At 40.5% G+C, this 17014-nt stretch overlaps 1 protein-coding gene across 5 annotated transcripts in view; it reads left to right on the forward strand.

Moving 5' to 3' along the window:
• Positions 1 to 17014, forward strand: part of RFX7 (regulatory factor X7) — a 77619-nt gene that overhangs the window by 48625 nt on the left and 11980 nt on the right. For 4 of the 5 annotated variants that reach the window (XM_046899255.1, XM_429081.8, XM_015291868.4 and 1 more), the window contains 4 exons: positions 526 to 559; positions 8083 to 8165; positions 8947 to 9069; positions 15108 to 15224. In XM_046899255.1, the coding sequence (XP_046755211.1) occupies positions 526 to 559; positions 8083 to 8165; positions 8947 to 9069; positions 15108 to 15224 (357 nt within the window). Of the gene's footprint in view, positions 1 to 525; positions 560 to 2629; positions 3275 to 8082; positions 8166 to 8946; positions 9070 to 15107; positions 15225 to 17014 lie in introns of those variants that run through there. The other variant, XM_046899256.1, reaches the window with a different exon arrangement.

Genomic DNA, 17014 nt, shown 5'->3' on the forward strand with positions numbered 1-17014 from the left:
TTTAATAAACCAACTTGAAAGGTAGTGAGATGGAAGTGGAAAACTCCAACATAGGTTGATGGTGGGATATCAATTGTATCTGTTTTTTGGCAGCTCTTTGGGAAGCTAGAAATAAATGCACTGAAGTGGTGGGTTTAATGAAGCGTGGTGAGAAGGAGGTGTTAATTATGTTTACAGATAAACAAATAAATCTGAATCGTAGAAGTTTCCAGTAGGAGTAGTGACATCCATCTTTGCTGCTTTGTAACTTGAGATAATAGCTCCTAGTTGCAATAGTATTTCATTTTAAATATGGGCCTTATGCAAAAGAGCAGAACAGCAAGAACTGTAACAAACAGTGGATTTGCTGTGACTTTCTACCTAAAAAATTGCAGGTTAAATATTCTTCCACAGGCTAACGTGAGATTTTGTAGCAGGATGTTAAGTCTGTAGTATAGTGGTAGCAATTAGAATATGTAATATTTTCATAATAACTGTTTAGATTAATTCAAGATTTCTGTTCTCTCTTTCTCCCCCCACGTCTAGCAAAACTGTACAATCTAAAGTGGACTGCATTTTGGTAAGTACAACTCCTGAATACTTCTTAATATTTAATAAAACTGTAAGACCAAAATAGATGACTCTGGAGACTGACAGCTATTATCAAGCTGTTCCTTGGCAGTACTTCAGGGTACTGCCACCAAATGTGCTCAAAGGAATGCATCGTATGGGTTTGGCATTCCTTTCCTGGGGAAATATTGCCCTCCTACTACCAGCAGCAGTGGCTGTGATTTCCCCTTCTAGAGGCTGTTGGTATAGATATGACTTAGAAGGGTGCCTTACTGCTTTCGTAAATGGGATTTTGTTAAATGCAAGACTGTGTTTCACAGATCAGGGTCTGCAAGAAGTTAACTGTGCCATCATGTTCCGTTGTTCTTTAGGCTGTTAATGATTGTTGCTCTTGTGGCTTCCATGAAATAGTCAATTCATGGCCACTACTACATTTTAAGGAATTAACTGTTTTGAGCTGCATTTTTACTCAAAATGTGGCAGACTAATGTCCTGGTCTGTGAAAACCTTGCTGCTATAATAATTGGTAGATTGTTTGGTTCATCTGTTTAGATCTTGCTAACCTCTGAACATCATGTTTGATACTCTCCCAGAAAAGAGCCATGCTGCAGGTCTTGTTAGTACAGCTGTACAGTTTTGGCTGTTCCTTGGTTTTTGTTTTTTAAGAAGGAAAGACCTTGAAATACAGAAATGTATCTGTCCTTTGTGCATTTAAATAACAGGATCTAGACGGTGATAAGAGATTATTTCTGGGAAGCAAATATCTAGGACAAACTCAGGGGATTTGTTTGTATTTAATAGGGAGCAGGTTGCAACTTTCTTTAAATCAGAGTCTGAGTTCATAAATCTCAATATGGGAAAGGACTGCTTATTCTGACTGTCTACCTTTGGCATTTCATCCATAAGTACCAGCGGGTGAGATAAAAAGATGACATGGACAACCATCTGGATACTATCATGTAGAATCCGTTCAGCTGTGTGGCTGAGCTAAATTAGAACATTCTTTAAAGTCGTGTTGTCAAAAGCTAATTCAGATAGCACTGAATTCTATTCTCTTAAAATTTGTCATATTTTATCATGGCGAGGGGTTTAAAGTGAGGTTCATTGTATTGCAAATGGACTTTGAACCCAGTTTTACCTATCCTTAAAAGAATTCTTGGATGCATCCATCTAAATGTATGATGTAAAATGTCATTTTTGTCCTATTTATTCCTCAGTGGCATCTGTGAACACAAAACAGGTGAATATAAAATCTTTTGTACGTGAGCCTTCAGTTGCAAAAGGGCAAATTGCACTTGTAAAACTCTTTAACACCAGCTTTTTCTGCAGTAAAAAATCAGAAGTGTGGATAAGTTCTTAAGTAGCATCAGAGAAGGAATAAGTAGCAGTACCTGTCAGCTGCTTCTTGGAGATCTGGTTTGAGAAAATGGAATTACATGAGGACTATTCTTGCATTAAATTCATCAGATTTGTGGAATTAGGATACTGATGTAAGGATTGTCAGTTTGTGTGAGCCAGTGTTACCACTCAGCTGTGTAAGTTGATTGTGGTCATCCATGGAATGGACAAACTGTTTTTTCTTAATGGTCTGCCTGCAAACAAGCAGTCTTCATGGCTCGGCTGGGAACAGAGTAGCAGTTTTATGAGGGTCAGATTTTCTGTTCCAGATGCTTTCTTGTCTGTGCTGGTGAGTTTCAGGGAGTCCTATCAACAGTGGGCAGGCCACTCTAAGGTAGGAGAGGTAGGTGTGATGCTGGTCAGGTTTTTGGGAAAAGCAAAATCTAAGATCAGAATTGCTTCAAGGAATAAAAATGAAGTTGAATCCTTCCAATATCATTGCTGCATTTTACACGCTTTTGGAAAGCTGTGAGCTGCAAGACAGAACGTGGAAGTATGTTAATCTAAAAGGCTGTGACTGTATAGCTGTACATTACTTGCTTGGGGCTTCCTTGCAGGCCTATAGTCTGCATGAGGCAGGTGAGCAGGTTACCTCTGTGGTGGAGTGCGCATGGGTTGTCAAAGCGGTCCAGGGAGCAGGGTGTTCAGAGCTGGCCAGTGCCAGGCAGCTTGCAGGGTCTGAGCCCCAGGTTGTGGGCAGTCAGAACACTCCCTCTAAGTGCACTTCCTTAGGTTTGGTTCGGATAGAAATCCCTTTGGGGCCTCTGAATCATTCTCACATAATATAAACCAACAATGCCCACCCCTTGCCTCTTATTTATTTATTTACTACTGTAGAAAGGGAATTTGGGAAGCAGATTTCCACTTTATTGGAAAGTGGATGGCATAAAGCCTTTAAACTTGGTCAGTTTGCTAGTGTCATGGTTTTAGACAGCTAGCAACCTTAACAAACATCAGTAGAGACAAAGACTCAGGTTGGGTTTGTTGTCATTCCTTTGGTAGCAGCAGTCACAGCCACAGCGTGCCAAAGTAGCACACAAATGCTCCTTAGAACATTGGCTGCCTAATATAGCAGAAGATGGGAAGAAAGAGAGAAAAAGGAAGAAGGAAAGGTGAAGGTGATGGTCTCTGTTGTGGAGGTAGCCAGTGTCAGAGCAGTACAGGAAACAATGTAATTTTTCACACCAGAACTGCCAGTTTTATTCATACAGGAGCCCAAAGTTATCTGCCTTTTTCTTGCTATACTGCACCAATTACATTCTGTGACGTGCTGTCAGCTTCTGGAAGATCATAAGAACATCGTATGCTGTGCAATCCCAAAAAAGAGGTAATTAGCAAGAATTGTGGTGTAAACAGCCATTAAAAATTCATTGTAACATCTTTTTAACTGTAGTAAACATGTCTGGAAGTCTCTTATGACTTTGCTCGTTGCATTTGTTGCCACATACTAAGTGAACTCTTGAACCCAACTTAAAGAATGGTATGCCCCACGTAATTCCTTAGCAAGTAGGTTAAGGTTTCTTTCCTTAGTCCTCTGAAAGGAGATCAGTGCTGGTGGTGAGAGATTGCTGGATCAATGGCTGTGAAAGCCAAAGCTGCCGATGGCCTGAACGGTTCCAGTGCAGGAGGCAGCAGTGTGTGCGAGCTGCTGCTGGAGCAGCCTGCTTCAGTCCCACTGCAGAGAAGGTGGCGGCTTGTCACTTTTTGGCCCTTCAGGAAACAGGCAGAAGCTGTATGCAGCTTTGGCAGATGTACTTGGCGGCTGTCAGTATGAGGCTGCCATGTATTTTTAGGGCTTGTTTGGAATATTTAGCACCTGAAATATGTTTCGGCTTCTGTTCAGGGAAAGCATACCAAATGTGTTTATTAGCAGCTCTTTAGAATAATAGGTTCCGTTTCAACTATTCGCTATTTTCTGTCTTGATGGTATTTTCAGCAAAGCCTCTGACCTTGAGCAAATTATTTAACCTTTGCTTCTTGTTTCTCTCTTTGCACAGTGGGGAGATGATTGCTTGACTAATCTGCTATTCTTAGGCTGGTTGTTAAATAATAGATGTTTGTTCTTTTGAAATATGACAAGTTTTAGAACCAGTCTGCCAGTAGGTGCAAGTTGCATTGCCTTTTTTACTTAGAACATAGTTGCATGGAAATGCATGATGTGTGGCATTTTGAGCTCAGTCCATGCTCTCTAAAATAGTAGTGTTTCAGAAAGCTTGCAGCAATGCCCCAGCCTTCAACTCATCTTCACTAGAACCCGAGGACAGAAATAACTGTAATTCTGCTTTCACTGTAGCAATAGGAAATCTGAATGATGCTTTTCAGCATTCAAGAATCTGTAACTCTGCTAATGTTACTTACTATAGTATTCTGCTGTGATATTTTAAATTTGGCCTGACTAAATCTTTTCTTCTTTAAAAAATAAAAATAAAAAAATCCAGAAAAAAACCAAATTATCTGTAGTTTCCCATGGTAATTCATTTTGATGACTTCAGATGGACGTTCAGTAACATCTCTGATCTGCCAGATCAGCAGTTGCAGAAACGCAGACAGAAAGACCCACACCATCAAGGTCAGGAATCTTCTAAGCAGCATTCAGTGATTCTGGAGACTCAGGCTTAAATCACGTTCTCCAATTGAAACAGTAATATGGCTAATTTGTCTTTCTGTGTATCTGTGTCACAGATGAGTTTCTTAACTGCATTCGATGTTAAACTATCTTTGTTTTTTTTTTGGGCCATGAAAAATGTTAGTGTTTGTTTAATGTCACAAAGGAACTAGATGTGAAATACGATTTTAAAAGGTAAATTAAAGCCCAGTTATTTTATAGCTTGTTTACTCATGCAAAAAGTCTACTAGGAACAGACATTTCCATTCCTAGAGGTCCTTATTCTGTACCATTCTTAGGCAGCTGAAGGACTGAATCATTTGGACCAGATCTGTATGTCTGCTGATGCACAAACGTAGGCAGATCTGTCGTTTGTGTGCTACATATTTTGTGCATTTGCTTGGTGGATTTGTCCATCTTCGGTGACTATCAAAACAAACATGAATACCAGAGCCTTCTATTCTTTTGTGTGTTACTGAAAGGCTTTTTGTCTGTGACTTGAGGTTTCTAGTTCTTTGTCCTTAGTTTTTCTGTCTATGATCAGTAAGATATTATGAATATTTCATGTGTTTTTTTGGCTAAGCTGAAGCCAAATTGTAAAAATAAATAAGAATGCTGCTTGCTCCCCATCTTCACTGAATCTTCCTTCATTTGATGTGGTTCCAATTACAGGAGATAAATATAATGTGTGAAGACCAAGAATAGCAGAGCGGTGCTTTGTGATGGCTTCACACCTCAGTCATGCAACCAGTTTAGCACCCCTGTGCATCTTTCTAGTGCAGCTCCAAGAAGTATGGTTTATAAATAACTTTTGGAGAGTGAGATGTTCTTCATCTGATTTGATCAGAACCAGTCAATCAAGGTCAGGTAACTTCAAGCAAAAAGTTTACTTAGATCCTTTCAAGTCGTTGGCAGCGATTCCCCAGACATGTTACATTCTGTATGTGTTATAAAACTACCGTAGCGTAAACTTGAAGTGCCCACACAAAAGGGAGTTTGTCCAAGATGATGCCAGCACTGCAGTCTTCTTTTTAATGCTCTGACTCTTTTCCACTCCATTCCACATAATGCACAATTACGATTTCTGCCAAATGTGATATTGACCTATTTTCTTAGTATATTTTGTATTGTGCTTTGTTTTTATTCATTTTCATATCAACTCAACATGAGACAAGGAGAAGTTCAGGTTGAATGAATCTTCCCCCCGGGTCAGAGATTGTTAGTCAGTAGGCCAGCTGAGATGTTCCTCTGGTTGCCCAAATGCTTTCTGACTGCATTAAGAAATGGAAAAGTGTTGATAGTTGGAGCAGTCGCAGTAGCAGTTAGTACAGCACTCACTGGAGCCTTGCCACTCAGAGCTGGTGGATCTCAGCTGAGGTTCAAGAGGAAATTGTCCCTACCAGGGTTGTAAATGAAGTTTTGAGAGTATTAGAAATGGTCCAAGAAAACAGCCTAAACAAAACGGGTTGTGTAGAAGTTTTTAACCGAAAGCTGTTTCCTAAGTTGTGCTGTTGCATTCCATCCCTTTGCTGTAACTTCTTCAGCTTTGAGATGGTTTCCTCTAAATAGATTTGGTCGCATCTAATAAGCTTAGGTTCATCTAATTATCACCCAGGTAGGATTACCTCCATGAACTTCCTCTGAATCCTGGCTGTGTTTTCCCCGTTCCATAGAAGTTCCCAGGACTTCGTATTACCATTGCCGAAAGCTGGAGGAGTTGTGCAGAAAGTGCTGCCTGTGGAGAAGAGGGAGCTTGAGTAAAAACAGTGGGACACAGTGTTTCTGTCTGCCTTCCTCTGCTGAGAATACTGAGAAAGCCATAATCCTCAGCTGCCTTAGCTCTTGGGATGTGATTTTGCTGAGGAGTTGCCGGTTTGCCGACACTGTTTGAAAAAGGCTGCTAAAACAATCCCAGCCAGATTTCTTCTCTGCATGTAAATGGTGGGTCTTGTTTGAACCAGGGGCTTGTCAGAAGGGGCCCATGTTGCTGTACCTTTGCAGCTCGCACTTGTGTGTAGCCCCTTCCTTCTACTGGGAGACAGTAGAATTTGTTCCAGCTGCAGTGGGCACTGAGATGACTGCTGTGTTTTCTGGTGAAAGGACAAAACTGCCCTTTATGGTGCAGTGTAGCACATTCAGTTTGGAAGAAAGAAACTGTTTTTCACCTCTGCTCCAGAGTCATCAGAGTTTTATGTTTGTTTTACGTGGATGCGTGGATTTAGCTCTCACCATGCAAGGTGATCTCCCCTGAACCGTGTCCTTTGGTGTGCTTCTCTGGTGTTTGCCATTTTGAACTAAAAGCACCAAAGTTTGGGCAACCCGATGTAGTGGGAGGCGTCCCTGCCCCTGGCAGGAGCAGTGGAACTGGGTGGACTTTAAGGTTCCTCTCAACATCATTTCATAAATTCTTCCTTGAACAATGATCTCTGCGATAATGTATTTATTGAAGGAATGACCGCCAGCCTAAATGCTATCAGGTGTACCTGGGAGGAAGAAGAGATTTACTAAGTGTACCTATTAAGAAATACCTCTTCAGATAGTTGGTGGCCTATGCACAGTTGCTATGTAAGCTGTTACAGGAACGTAGCATGATCAGTGGCCCAGTTCTACAGCCAGTTGGGATCAGGGGGCTTTTGCACTCTCCAACACCCTCCCTGGGCTTCCTACTAGTCCATGCCTGGGGCTGCAGTCAGGAGGAGAGCTGTGTTCAGCACAGCACCAGCCTTCTTAGCCTCTGTACAGGTGATGCAACACCTCATGTGTTGGTTCTACAGCATCTTCCTGAGAGAGAACCCATTTACTCATTACTGTATGGCTTAACTCCCACTGCTGCTGAGCAGGCTGGCTATTTCAGAGTCTGTGTGGCTGATCTTAGGTGACCTAAGCCAAGCACCAAGCACAACTCCCTCTTGTCTGACCCTCGGCTGCCTCCTCTGCAGGGGGAGTTCAGCATCATGGAGATTCATGGTAACTGAAAGGCTTCTTTTCAGTATCTCTGCAGTAATTGATTTCCAAAGGAAGGAAATAATGTATGTATTGAAAAATCTTAGTTGAACTCTGCAGCACAGTTATTGACAGATTGCTGTGTCTGGATCAGGCCAGACATCCTACATTGTTGTAGTATAGCTGTTTTTTGATGTTGTATTCTCAGAAGTGCTTCATGTGTGTTCTGAGGAGGTAAGGAAAGCTTTCAGGTTGCACACTGGTTACAGAAGTGTTCTGTTATAGTAGTTTCTCCAAGTTTTGCTTTTGTTCCATGAGTTTTGCAACAGTGATGCAGGGCTGGTATTGTGGACCATTATTTTCTAGCGTGCAATGGTGTGCAAATAGGACATCATAGTTCTAGACCCATAGTGATCACGGTAATTTTTTTTTCCACAATAGTAAGTATTATCCTTTAGGTTTAAAAGTGCATTCTTTTGGAATACAGTGCTGGATGACAGTTGTTAACTGTCAAGCCCCACTCTTACTGTTTGCTTTTTCTTTCCTCACCTCCTTCTGTTTTTAACCAAAATACCTTTGTTATCCAGCAAGAAGTTGAGAAGTTTACAGACTTAGAGAAACTCTACCTCTACCTTCAGCTGCCTTCGGGTCCCAACAATGGAGACAAAAGGTAGGTGTGTGGCTGTGTGTGAAGGTGAGCAGCTAGTACTGAAAACTGACTTAACTTCATGTGCGCTTACCTACTGAGTAGGCATTCATATGGTGTGTTTGGTAGTGGAAGCTGTCTTTATCAAATGTTAAGAACTTATTTTTTGCCGAAGACCTTAAATTTTTGAATCTTGACTTCTTGAATATCTTGTAAGTATAAACATCCTAAAGTGAGAAGCCCGTTGAAGAATATATTTTGCAATGTGTGATTGTTCCTTCACATTTTATATAGGAAGTGATAATGTAGGAACACTAACGTGATGGTGGGGAAAAGCAAGAACTAGTGGTATTTCTTGTAGCATTTGTTTGATTGAAGGAAGACCTAGATAACCAACCTGAAGATGACAACATCATGAAATTGTATCTGTTCCCAGTAGAGTGATTATAGATAGACAGATACCCACAGGAAGTACTCTGTTTGCTGAGTATGTGCAAAAAGCTGTTAGACTGAATGGGGAAAACCTTAGAGGTCAGCAAGAAACAATGTAAGAGAGGAGACAGGTGCACTGTAACTCACCACTCTATGCATAGCTGTTGATCAGTCATGAGGGAGAGTCTGGAGTTATTTTGTTAAATCACACAAGAAGGAGAGAAGCATTCATTCCAAAGCCTTAAAGGGTAGCTGAGTAATGAGGTACTGGCTCGTTGTCTCTGGCACTTCTCTGCCTGTGTAAACAGGCAGTTGTAACGGAGGAGGAACTATAGAGTAAAACCTTCATCAGAGCTGTTTCTTCTTTCAACAGTGATCAGATCTCCATGTCATCCAGCCGTGCGCAGCAGATGCATGCCTTCTCTTGGATACGGAATACCTTGGAAGAGCACCCTGAGACATCCCTTCCCAAACAGGAGGTTTATGATGAGTACAAGTGAGTGTTCCTAAACTGAGTTCGCACATATGGCTTTAGCAAATTGTAAGTAGTTCTGTGACACTGGCTCTATAGGTGCTCCATTGCTGTACAGATACAAGTGCATGTGAAAGAACAAGGCCTTCTGTGCTTCAGTACCTATCTAACTAAGAGCATACTAGCTGCGTTGAGGTGTATGCAGTATTTCTGCTGCTGAAGATAGGACCATGCTGTTCAAATCGTGCATTACCTGTGCTGAAATAAATAGACAAGTATTCCCTAACAAGAAAATTTCGGTATGAGTGTTCGTTTTATTTTCTGGACAGAGTGGCATGGGGAAAAAGCACCAGTTACTATTTTACAGTACATTTTAGTCCAATTATATGTACACATATATGTAAGTGACTGTCTTAATGAGGGTAAAGATTTCCTACTGGAAAGGCGGGTTTTTGGTTGTAAGAGCTAGCCAGTCTTACCTTTCTCTCCAGAATAATATGCAAGTAGTGGACCTTACTGCAGCAAACCTGATTTCTGCAGAGGCACAATATTTCTGAATATGCATGAAAACAGTAACCAAGGCCACTGTGAGTCTGTTTTGTCAAGTCTCAAAGCTACCGTGTAATGAGAAAGCAATTAGAAGCAAGAGAGAGCGCGATGCCTGATGGAAGTTGGATTTGAATTCATTTACAGAATATTCCCCACAGGGGAAAAAATCCCAAATGCCTGAAGATGAATAACTGATTTATGATCTGGTATGAATATTTCCATAATCTAGACGATTACAATAATTTGCAAGGAACTGACTCCCTTCACCTCACAAGTGCCTACAGGATTCAGCTCTTAGTTGTTATTGCAGCGTTGCATTATGCGAATACCTCATTTTAATTAACTCTCTCTGGTAGCGGTTGTTTTTGTCTTTCTTCTGACTGAGCAGAAGCATGATGGCATTAGCTTGCCTGGGGTTGATAAACATGCACACACCTATTTCTGAAATCTCACTATTGACTTGAATAGTGACGCAGCCTGGAAACGTAGCCAATAGCACAGATGTGTCACAGTAGCCAATCCCTGAGCAGGAGCCGCTCACACAGACTCAGCAACAGCGGCAGCTGCTGTGCAGGAGAGAAATAGAAGCGTTATTCTTAAATATATTTCTTATTTAATAATTTATGGCCTGCTTCAGCGACAAATCTGCTTGGCTTCCATGCTGTGCCAGGCTGCAGATGCCCAGAAAAATTATCGTCTACAGATTTTTGAGTGTGAAATTTGGATGGCTTTTGTATAGAGCTGTATCGAGTATTTGTGTATTGTGGGGTTTTTTCTGACAAAATAAGGGTGGTAAGCAAATATTCAGGAAAATATCAAATGTTTGGAATCTGTTCTCCTTTGAAAGCATCTGTTCCATTTTTAAAAACTATGTTTCTGTGAATGTATTTATGAGCTATTCTTGTGCACACCAAAGGAAGAATAGCTTCGGTGCGGGAAGAGGGGAACAAGGCACATAAATAGATGAGTTAGTTTGGATAAATCATTTTTGTTTACCTAGGGATGTTAAGTCCTCTCACATTTTACTTCTGTCTTATTTACTAGTTGCAATTTCTCTCCTCCCTCTGCAAATATAGATGTTGCATGAGCTCACATTCTGTATACGTAAACCAGTTGCAGGGCTTCAAAAGATTGCTGCAACATAGCAGTACCTCAAGTCCTGCTGTAAATTTTGGTCAAAAGAGATGTTAGAAAAATACTGATCTTCTCCATTACTTTTGTGTTTCTTTCTATGAAGAGAGGAAAACAGAAGCTTACACTCTACAAATCCAGCATTAGCAACTGTCGGTAGCATTTCCAACTTCTTGATATTTCAGTAGCCCTTTGTCTCTGTACTAGTTCAATACAATGATCCTTCCTTCAGTTTCCTTACTCTTTAATTGCAGTTTCACATCTCTAAGTAAAAGTGAATGGGTACACGGACTTCTTGAAAGGGGTAAAATAAATGAGAAATGCATCACGATATAAGCCCATGGGAAGGTTGAAAGCTTGCAGCTGAATTTCAGAAAGGAGGTAAATGAAAGCTGTTTCCTTGTGCAAGTGGCACGAGGAAAGAAAGTCATATTGTCCATATTTGGTGTCCTAAAGGTTCACTTCATACACTTAATACTGATGAAGAACTCTTAGAATGAGCCTCCATCTCTTTCATCTGGTCTGTAAATCATTAATCCTTGCCTTACTGGCTGTTAGGCTGCTTGATGCCACCTGATGCATAGGTTGTATGTGTACTAGGTGTTAAGGATGCTAACTAGCAAATTGGAATATGCAGAAGCCAGAACAGAAGAGGGAAGTATGTGTAGGAATACTATGTCCATTAAACAAATGAAAGACACGAGATGCTTTTAACTGACATTGTTAAAGCTCTCTGAGAGGAACAGGATGGAACCTATTGTGTTTTGGTGGATTGGATAAGCAAAGATCTTTGTTTTGTTTCGTGCAATAGGTTCCCTTTTAGTTACAACTCATAATGATTCTGCACCTGTCTTGTATTGAATTCAGAGCTAACAGAATAGTAAAGTGTGTACAATGTTCTGTGTGTGATTTTGCCTGTACATACAGCAAGACAGAAACTCCCTTCACATAACGTTGCTGTTTTTACTGTACAGCTGTACCCACCTTGTTATCAGCTATGATGGATATGTTGTAAATAATAACAGGATGGCTAACAGATCCATTTTATCTTCTCCCACCTCTAGTTGATGAACGCATGCTTCACAGCAGTAGCACCTGTTAATTCTTGTGCACTGTTTTGCATTTTAAACTATTTCATCTTTTTTGTTCTTGTATCAAGTCATTTCATTTTCCCTGTAACTCCCCAGTCTCCAAATATTGCCTCCAGTATTACAGAATTAGATGATTGTACCACTTCTTTTCCAGGCTGTTTTTGAATGGCTGTGTATATAGACTTGCTGTGACCCTTCTGTCTCAGTGCAGTCTGTTATCACCATTTTATCCAGTTCTTTGCCCAGAGCACTAATTAAGCTGAGTTGCATAGTCTGACTGTCTTCATTGGTTTTTAGTTGGTTGATCTTTTTGGAGGATTAATTCCGGTGTACTCCCACTGTATTTTATGTCTAGAGTACATTTAATTAGAAAATCTTACCAAAAAAAGGACTTTTGTTCAGCATACTGTGTTGGGGAGCTCTGTACAAAGGAACATAAGCAGCCGTGTGTCCATTGTCATTCTGGTCTCTGTGTAGACCACCCCTCCCCAATGTTTTTTCCCACCCACCCTTGAAATAAGCACAGCAGCTCTTGGGTTCAGTGATGTGCCAAGAGTGCAAGTGGCAGAGAGAAGAGCTTCAGGGGAGAAAGAAACTCCTGCTCTCAAGTCAGTGAGAGATCACAGATGGACGTGTAAGATTCTCTGCCAAGGCAGGAGGAGGAGGGGCCATATGGAACGATTGTCTGAAAACTGAAATTACATGATAATAATATTAGTTCAGAAATCACAGTCTTGCAGAAACTGCAAATATGGATACAAGGGGACCATATAACTGTATGTTTATTACTGCTAGCGAGTAATGGTCTTGAAACAGATGTGCTTCACTTGAGGAAATATTCTTTTTTTTTATTTTCCTGGAGAGGGAATAATTTTAACTTTAAAGTTCATTGATTGGTAGCAAACCAACATGATTAAGGTTTTGTTTTGCTGACGTTGTTGAATTTCAGTCAAAGAAACTGCTGACTACAGCAGAGGAATTTGGAGAGCCCTCCTTTACATGGTAATTGAGACTTCAGGGCCTGTAATCAGCATCAGTAAGTGACAAGGACCTGCCTTTTAGGAATTTCCAGGGGAAACTTAAAATCCAACAGAGCCTGGCAAAATGCAAGATTTAACAAAAACAAAAAAGCAGAGAGACCTGTCTAGGACACCACTACGCGTGAAGCAGTGACTTAATTCCTAAGAAGGTGCAGGAAAGCTGGAAAAGTATTCCTTTGTATTAACTTCAAAGGGACAAATCTGGAATCCAGATGCTGTGACTTGTGTGCACTGAAATGAATACTGGGTAAAAAATTTTCCTGGTATCTGATACAGAAACTTGAACTGGTTAGAGGAAACCTCTGGAGTTACCTGATCCAGCCCCTCAGTGAAAGCAGGGTTTGATACTGACATCTCATGGTGTTCCAGGGGGCCTTATTCAGACAATCTATGAATGAGGAAAATCAAATATTAGAAGGGCAGCCCAAAGGGGACATGAAACATCTTTGCCTGTTTTCTGAACCTGACTGGGCAAAGCCTTGAGTACCCCTGTACAGGGGTGCAGGCAGCATTTGTTTTGGACATGGCTGGGGAGAGTGAGGGGAGCACAACTCTGTAGGGTAGTGTTAGAAGCAAATAGTGTAAGCGTTGCTGTTCATCAAGAAAGTCATGCCATTTGTGGTGGTATTTCCCAAGTGGAGTATACCTATCTACAGCCAAGGTGAAAGCAGAAGATACCTGCTCTAGTCTTTTCACAGAGGAAATAAATGCAGTGGAAGTACCTCAAAACATCCTGCTCTCTATACTGCTACAGTTTTCAGAGAAGACCTTCCATCTGGCCTACTTGGATGCAGATGCCTTTGCTAATTGTTACTGTTTTTGCCAGGTGATGCTGGGAGTGAAACTTCTGTTTCAGGAGTCGTGTTTTTCCTTTTGTTCTTTCCTCCTTGATGAGCAGAGATATATTTGCCTCTATGCATCCAGTTATTGTAGTGGGCAGTGTGGCGTATGAAGTGATTGCTTTCCTGCTCTCCTGCTGTGATGCCCACACAGAACTGTGTACAACCACCTCCTCTTTTTCAGAGATAGGTTGGTTTTGTGTATTTCTTTCAGGACTTCGCAAGTAAAAGAGGTCATTGCTATGGTGCTGACTCTGTGACCGTAGGAAGTCTGAATGAGAGTGTTTTTAGTGCATGTTTTTGGGCCCGAGCATGCTAACATCTGTGAAATACCACACAGCTCTTGGAACAAAAGTCAATATGTAATAGTGTTCATATCTTTGTGCAGCCTTAAGCGTTTGCTATGTAGACTAACCTTCCAGAGCAGTTTACATTTTTCCCCTCTGCTTTCACATGATTGTGATTTTCCAGAAGGTTCGCATTTTGCTGTGAAATGAACAATTCTTGTTCTCTGCCTGAAGGAGATACTTTTCTAAGTATCTCAGGCATTGAAATAGCTGAGTAGATGTTGGAACAAAACTCCTGCTGTTTTTGAGTGTTAGACAGATAATGGTGCCCATTTTACTAGAATAGTGAATTTAGCAAAATGAGGTCTTTTGTTGCCTTTACTTTTTCCTGTTACCAGGTTGGTATACTCAGTTGTATGGAGATAAATATATCTACATGTGCAGAGGCAGTTGAAATCTGTTAATTTGGGCTGTTAATTAAAATAAGGGCGTCTGTAAACAGACCTTACAGTTCAACGTGAGCAAATAGTTGTTTGTACAGTAGTAAGAGAACTAACTCCTCAGTACATGTTTCTGTTAGCCCTATAAAGACGAAGCTGGTTCTATGGGAAGATATGCTTCATTAAATTAGTTCAGTTGAGCTCTATTAAGTTGCAGTTGTATATGCAAATTCTTTGTCTGGACGCAGACAAATCGCTGACCTGCTGCTTTTCAAATATTCCTGCAGGACTTCAGGCCTTACCACGCTCAAGCCATACTTCTGGCTGGAGAACGTCACTGCCTTTATTGTGTCCTAAAATAAGTGAATTGAAGCATAAACTTGAGACTAAGTTATGGAGTGTGTTTTAACTGTGCTCTAGTTAATGCCACTACTTGTTAAATCTTCACATGACTTGTCTTTGAACTCAGTAGAGAGCAAGGCAAAAGCTATGGTATTAATAGCTCCGTGTATACATTTTTAATGTATTCAGTTCGTTGTGGATAGCTTCATTAATGTTAAATGTGATTCTAAGTATGGATGGGTTTGAGTGTTTTCTTTTGATAACCTTTGATGGAATCTAAGATGTAGACTGGCCTTCTGTATTAACTTTGCTTCCATTCACGTTTTATTTCTCTTTGTTGCAGGAGCTATTGCGACAATCTTGGCTACCACCCATTAAGTGCTGCTGACTTTGGAAAGATAATGAAAAATGTCTTTCCGAATATGAAGGCTCGTCGCCTGGGCACAAGAGGCAAATCAAAATATCCTTTGCTAGAACACTTCTCAGTAACTTCTGCGCTTCTCTGGAGAACATCTGCCATTATGGCTTAATTATCAGCCAAATTTAGAAGCAGTGTTAAATAAAAAAATGCACACACTTTCCCAAAACTCTTAAAAAATTGTTAATTACTATAGCATGAAGTTGGAAGGTAAATATAGGTTATACTGTCTTTCTGGGTTTTAATGCTTAATTGTCACAGCAGCAAGGAACCAGAGGAGTCATATCACTTTGTGTAAAGAGGGATATTGGAGTAGAGGAACTTGCCTCACATATGTGCAGTAACTAATACTTTACTGGTAGAATTCAGAATTATCTAAATGTTTCTGCTCTCGTTACATTACACTTGTGCACGCTAGTAATTTAAAAGTTGGCTGTAAAGCCAAAGATCTTTAAGAGGTTCTACAGGTCTTTGATGAAACTATACCTCCTCAACCCATGGTTTGGAGGAGAGTGGAGGACAATGGGGAAGCAGTCAGAAAAACCTGATTTCAGACTTGGAAGGCACTTACCTGTGAGTTGTCCTGCAGTGGGAAAAGGGGAGACTGCTTTCTTCATTGCATGGAGCAGACCTCCATGCAGTGAGGAAAGACAGTTTAGAGCCAGAGCTTCTAGGATGAGAAGTGCCTCCTCTCTCCATTGACTGCAGTCTTGTTCCCTGTGCCTGGGATTGAAATCTCCTTCCTTTCTTTCTTACCCATGGTAGAAAAATAGTCCATCCCAGAGGGCTTGCAGAAATAATACCCTGTTTAGCTGAAACTTACTAGAAAGCGTAAAGTACCCAGAAATTTGATGATGTTGTAGTGTAGGTAAACACGTTCTTACAGGTGGAGCAATACACAGTTAAATGCTGGGACAGATTAGCCCATCAGCTAATAGGCAGCCACTGTGAAGAAGTCAGAGCATATGCTGTGGAAAAAAGCCAGCTTATAGCATTGGTGGTTCTGCTGTTTCAGTGTAGGGGCAAGAAGCCCTATTAGGAAAGAAATGCAGTAATTGAATCTAAAGGCTACAAGAATAGAAATTTTTCTCAAGCTTTTCTGGGATAAAGCTGTAGTTTGCAGTTACTGCATAGGTAACTGCATCTGTCTAGTTTTAGCTGAGGTATTCCATTTAAATCAAACAAACAAAAACCCTAAAAAACTGTTAGTGATTTTTTTTCAAAGTAAGTAGTTTAATCAACAAGAATTTGTATTTCCAAGTTGAGAATTACACCTTCCTCTGAGAATCTTTCGAAGCCATCATGAAGTAGCCCACTGCCTGCTATAGCCACTGGGATAGCTCTTGCTCTATTGGTGCATTGTTCTGATGCTTTGGGTAGGCTAAGCCACTGCAGTATGTGAAGAAGAGTATAAAAAGGCCAAAAGGCATCAAGGTGCTTGCAGGTTCTAATTAAAAAACACTCAAAAGGGCTAGCTGTAATGATAGGTATTCACTGTAATACTGGCCTTGCCATGATTTCACTCATAGCATGCTTATAAAGGGTAGTGAGTAGCCCAAGATTGATTGTTTTTCACTGAGGAAACAAAAACAAAACAAGTGCTTTGTTTAATTCTTAGGTGTATAAACAAGTGAGGAAGAATAAAGGTAGGAGTATATTTTTGTGTACAGCATTGATTAGATCAGTGTAAATATATATTTTGGTGTTTGTGTCCATGTTTTTAAAGAAAATCATGCGTTGTGTGAGAGCCAAAAAATATATGAAATCTTACAAAGAAATATATTCATATGAGAACTTCAGTCTCTTTATTTGATTGTGGGGAATTTCTTCAG

The sequence above is a fragment of the Gallus gallus genome, chromosome 10, assembly GCF_016699485.2.
Source record: "Gallus gallus isolate bGalGal1 chromosome 10, bGalGal1.mat.broiler.GRCg7b, whole genome shotgun sequence".
Taxonomy (NCBI): Eukaryota; Metazoa; Chordata; class Aves; order Galliformes; family Phasianidae; genus Gallus; species Gallus gallus.